We start from the raw sequence: 5,020 nt of genomic DNA on the forward strand, positions 1-5,020 counted from the left end.
ATCCACGGCTTTCCAGGCGGCATGGGCCGGATTGATTTTTTTTTATTTGTCCGTGGCAGTGATGACTGCCAGCGGCGATTTTGTGCTTCCATCGACGTATTTGAGAAGGTAATTGGCCTCAAGGGCTGTAAGAACGGTGATTTTCCATGTAGGGTAATTTATGTCTGATAATTTTTTGGGAATCAGGGCATGAAGATGCCTGAGAAGGAGTTTAACGCCAGAAGGAAGTGAATCGAGAGGATCCACCTCGGTTGTCATGGCTGGCGCCGCCCAAGAGAAGAGATGGAACGATCAGTGCCCTAAAGAGAGAAAAAAACCTAGAGAAAAGAAGATCTAGATTTTCTGGCTCTTGATATCATGAAGGAATATTGATTGTATTGAAGTGTTAACCTAATAAGGGAATACATGGGAGATATATATAGGAGATATAGGAAGGAGTACTAACCTAATAGGACTAGGATTAAGGAGTACTAATTCTAATAGGACTAGGATTAGTACACAGTAAATATTAATATTATTTAATACTATTTATTTAATAGTGTTATTACTTCTCAAAAAAATAATTAAATTTCCATTTTTTTGCCATGAAAAAGAATTTTTGTATTTATTTATAAAAGGATAGTATTTTAAATTATAGCACAGTGAAATTTATTGATTGCCGGCTTTTACAGAGGTAAAAGAGATGTATGGTTTAATTATAATTTTTATAATTTATACTCGGAAAAATATGCTAAGTAGAGATATTCTATCTCTCAATTAAGATAAACTGGTGTTCAGCTACAAAGTTCCACCTATTTTTCCTAGATTACTTTTGGATGATGAAGGAATTAGAAAAGTTTTACGATGCGTTGAGAAAAATAATTAAATTTTGGAAAGAGAACAATTTACACTAGTATACTTTACAATGAGGAACTTCCGTGAAAATCATAATTGATATGAATTTGAAAAAAAAAACATTAATTTGTAATTTTAGTATACTATAAACTCTCATTATTAGTTATAATTGAGAACTACTTGGAAGAGAAAATTCAAATAAAAATTACATAAACCGTTCTATTTTTTTTATTTTGATGGGGTGTTATTTTTGCCAAGTTAATGACAAATTATAGTTGTCAAAATTTTCCCAAAACAGATCCAATATACTTTATTTTCTGTGAGGAGCTCACACAGGAACATGTGGCTCTGGATTTCAGATTACGCACGCTTACAACATTGCTTATGCTTACTCTATATTATAGTTTTTTGACTTAATTTTGGAATAAGAACAAATTCAAATTCATTACACCTTAACGCTATTTTGAAGAGTTAATTATGGTTTAATGTTGCAATCCTTCCATGAAAATTAAATGAAAGTCATTTCTGTTTAAAGAAAATGCAACAGAACCATAGCACTGCATTAGACATCAAAACAAACAATACCCATGGCTATTGTAACATTCAAACAGACGTGAAAACATAGCAGAAAGATGAAAGGAAAAGTTCACTACTCCTACAACTTTATTTCTACTACATCATACCACAAACCATCAAAACAGAGTCCATAACTTCAAGCAACTTTCACCTCAATTGTTTTGGGTTTCTTTGGCTCAGGAGGAGGCAATTTCTGAACAGTAACAGTCAGAACTCCATCTTGACAAACTGCAGAAATTGCATCAGTATTCGCATTCTCTGGCAGACTAAACTTCCTCATGAATTTCCCAACCCTTCTCTCCATCCTAATAAACTTTGCACCTTCTTTCTCTTCTTCCCTCTTCCTTTCACCACTAATCAACAGCACATTGTCTTCTTCCACCTGCACTTTGATATCTCCAGATTTCAACCCTGGCATATCCACAACAAAAACATACGAATTAGGATACTCCTTCACATCCGCTGGTGTAGCAGCCATGGCCTTAGCATCACGAACATAGTTCCTTGATGGTGCATTGACAGACTTGTCGGAATCTTCACCGGCAGCTTCCATCATATGGTGGAGAGTGTGGAAGAGTGGTGTGTTATCGATACCCAACAACCTCAAATCCATTTTCAGTATTGAGAAATTTTTGGATATTGTGATTTTGTGCGTGAAATTTGTCAATTTTGGTTTGATTTGTAATTGCAGTGAGAATGGGGTAAAGGGGTTAGGGTTATATAGTGGAAAAGTGGAAAGTTCTGGAGGATGATCAAAGAAGAATGAAGAAAGTTTCTAGGAGCTTCTTCTCTTCATCACGTTGATTCTACACTGGTCTAGAAACTCGCAGATTGTTCCTTTTTATTTTTATTTTTTGTTTCTATTTTTTAAGGGGTTGATATATTTATTTATCAAGAAAATTCAATCATGATTGGTTTAGAAAGTCAATTTTCTTATTTTTGATATGAAATTAAAATATCGAATTAACTATACTAAATATATTAATAAAATATAATAATGTAATTTCGAATACATTATTAATATTAATATTACTTTATATATATATATATATATATATATATATATATATATATATATACATATATATATATACATATATATATATATTAATTTAGGACAAAAAGATCTGATATATCCTCAACTTAGTAATTTGGAGCTGACATAGCCATTGTTATGAGTATGACTCATATAAGGATCTATTTATAAACAAATTAATCACATATACCCTTTTCCTCTAAGGGAAATAAAAAAAATTAAATTAAATTTTTATTATTATTTTTTAAAAAATATAATCTCATATGAGTAAATTTAATCCTCGTCAAACATATATTTTTTTGACTTTTTTTTGTTTCAATGACTAATTTAGAATTATTATTTTGATAATCAAATTTATTTATGTTTCACTAATATTCTTGTAAAACTTGTAGACGACAAATTTTTTTCTTCGAATACAAAAATCAAATTACAATATAGACAAAATAGTTTAAAATTTTTTTCTCTAAACTAAAGAATGAAAGAAAAAAATTAAAATAAGAATAAGAAACTCAAGTAATTATAATAAAAGAAGTCAAAAAATAATTTATGTATGAAAAAAATTAAAATATACCTTTAACTTTGATAGAAGAGTCATATATACTCCTAAATAATTTTTTTGAAAAATTAAAAGTAAAAATTATAAATTTAAAACTAATTTATTAAGTTCAATTAAATGAAGAGAATCTGTGAATTCATTTTATAATGGCAGAGATATATGAGTCGTTTGTATAACAGTAAGGACATATATGAGTCACTTTCATAACGAGGAAAAAATCAACTCCAAATGAAAAAGTTGAGGGGGTATATTCGACCTTTTTCCCTATATTTTAGAAGAAAATAGGTCAAAAATGTCCTCACATTATGTGAAAGGAAAAAAATATCTTTTATTTATAGTTTGGTTGAAAAATGTCATTGTTGTCAATACTTTGGTTCAAAAATGTTCTGCAGTCAATACTTTGGTCCAAAAATACCCCTTAGTTACTAAAATAGATCAAAAATGCCCTTTTCCGAATAAGTATATATTTTTTCTTTTTAACCACATTTCCTTCTTAATTAAATTATCAAAGAACTATGATCTTGTTTCCTTTCTTTTAAAATTACTTTAACAAATAAAAAATGTAAGAAATAAATTTTCTCCTTAATCTCATCTTATCAATTAAAATAGAAATAACTTCATATACCATCTCGACAGATAATATATGTCATATGTATAAGATTATAGTATATCCATCATATATAACCATAGCAAGTAACTATAATAAAATAAGAAATATTTTTATTTTTTATTCTTTTAATTGAAGATAAACATTTGCTAATTTTAAAAAACATTATTACAAAAAGAATGTGTTAAAAAGAAAATGAAATAATATACTTATTTGAAAAAAACGAGCATCTTTTACCCAAAATATCAATAAGGGCGTTTTAAAACCAAAATATTGATGAGAGAGACATTTTTAGACCAAACTACAAATGGAGGACATTTTTATTCCTTTCGCATAGTTTAAGGACATTTTTGATCATTTCCCCTATTTTATATAATAAACAACTATCAAGATGAGCTTCGAATCGTGTTGCTTATCTACTTTACTCTATATAATTTAAGAAGATTGGGTCAAATAGGTTGGTTAATTACTCCTCATCTATTATTACTATCCAATTATTTGTCACTATTTATATTTATTAATTATATTTCAATTTATCTATCTTGCTTTCATTTTTATGATGTTATATATTTAAATTACAATAAATAACAAATAAAAAATTTAAGAGCATATTAACAATTTATTTATTGAAAAATTTATACATAACCACATAAACTGATACACTTGAAACATGTGTTATTTTAAAAATGTACAAGTACCCTCTAGACTATGATCGAAATCTCAGATACACACATTAACTAAACTAAGATCATATTATCCCCCTCAAATTATTTTATTTTGTAATTTTGTGCACCTTTCACTTATGTGGCATCCAAGTATCTCTCACACGCCTATATTTTGTGGAGTACTCATGGAGTGTGTTATGTAAGACAAAAGATGTATAAAATTAAAAAAAAAGTTCAGGAGGTAATAGTACCTTAATTTAGTTAAGGTATGTCTCTTGATTTCGTTCATAGTCTAGTGGATACTTGTGCATTTTCTTTTAAAAAAGATCTAGTACATCAAAATAATTAACAACTTAAACTATTTAAATATGAGAAAATAGTTATTGGGCTGCTTAATATCAGTAGAGAATTCTTTCGATTTACCCTTCTACTTCAATTTCTTTTATTCATATTTAGTACCTTCTCTATTTTAATTTATTTGTCTTACTTTATTTTTAAGTATGTTATGTATTTAAAATTATGAAAGTATACTATTATAAATCACAATAATTAATTAATAACTTAAAAAACAAATTAAAACTTAGTTGACTCTCGAAATTTCGTACATGCTCACAGAAAAATTGACACAGAGTAACATATATTATTGGGAAAGAGTTTGAAAAATATTCTAACATTGACCGAAATTGCTATTATGATACCGAGCTATGATCAGAACCTATTACCCCATGAACTATTTAATACTATAT

The 5,020-nt window shown here is 28.2% G+C and overlaps 1 protein-coding gene across 1 annotated transcript; it reads right to left on the minus strand.

The window, feature by feature from the left end:
* Nucleotides 1–1,365: 1,365 nt before the first annotated feature.
* LOC544282 (class II small heat shock protein Le-HSP17.6) lies at nucleotides 1,366–2,102 on the minus strand. Its single transcript, NM_001246984.3, has one exon. The coding sequence runs from the start codon at nucleotides 2,021–2,023 to the stop codon at nucleotides 1,547–1,549; it is 477 nt and encodes a 158-aa protein (NP_001233913.1). The 5' UTR covers nucleotides 2,024–2,102; the 3' UTR covers nucleotides 1,366–1,546.
* Between the last annotated feature and the right edge of the window lie 2,918 nt (nucleotides 2,103–5,020).

Source organism: Solanum lycopersicum, chromosome 8 (assembly GCF_036512215.1).
Source record: "Solanum lycopersicum chromosome 8, SLM_r2.1".
In the NCBI taxonomy this organism is placed as follows: Eukaryota; Viridiplantae; Streptophyta; class Magnoliopsida; order Solanales; family Solanaceae; genus Solanum; species Solanum lycopersicum.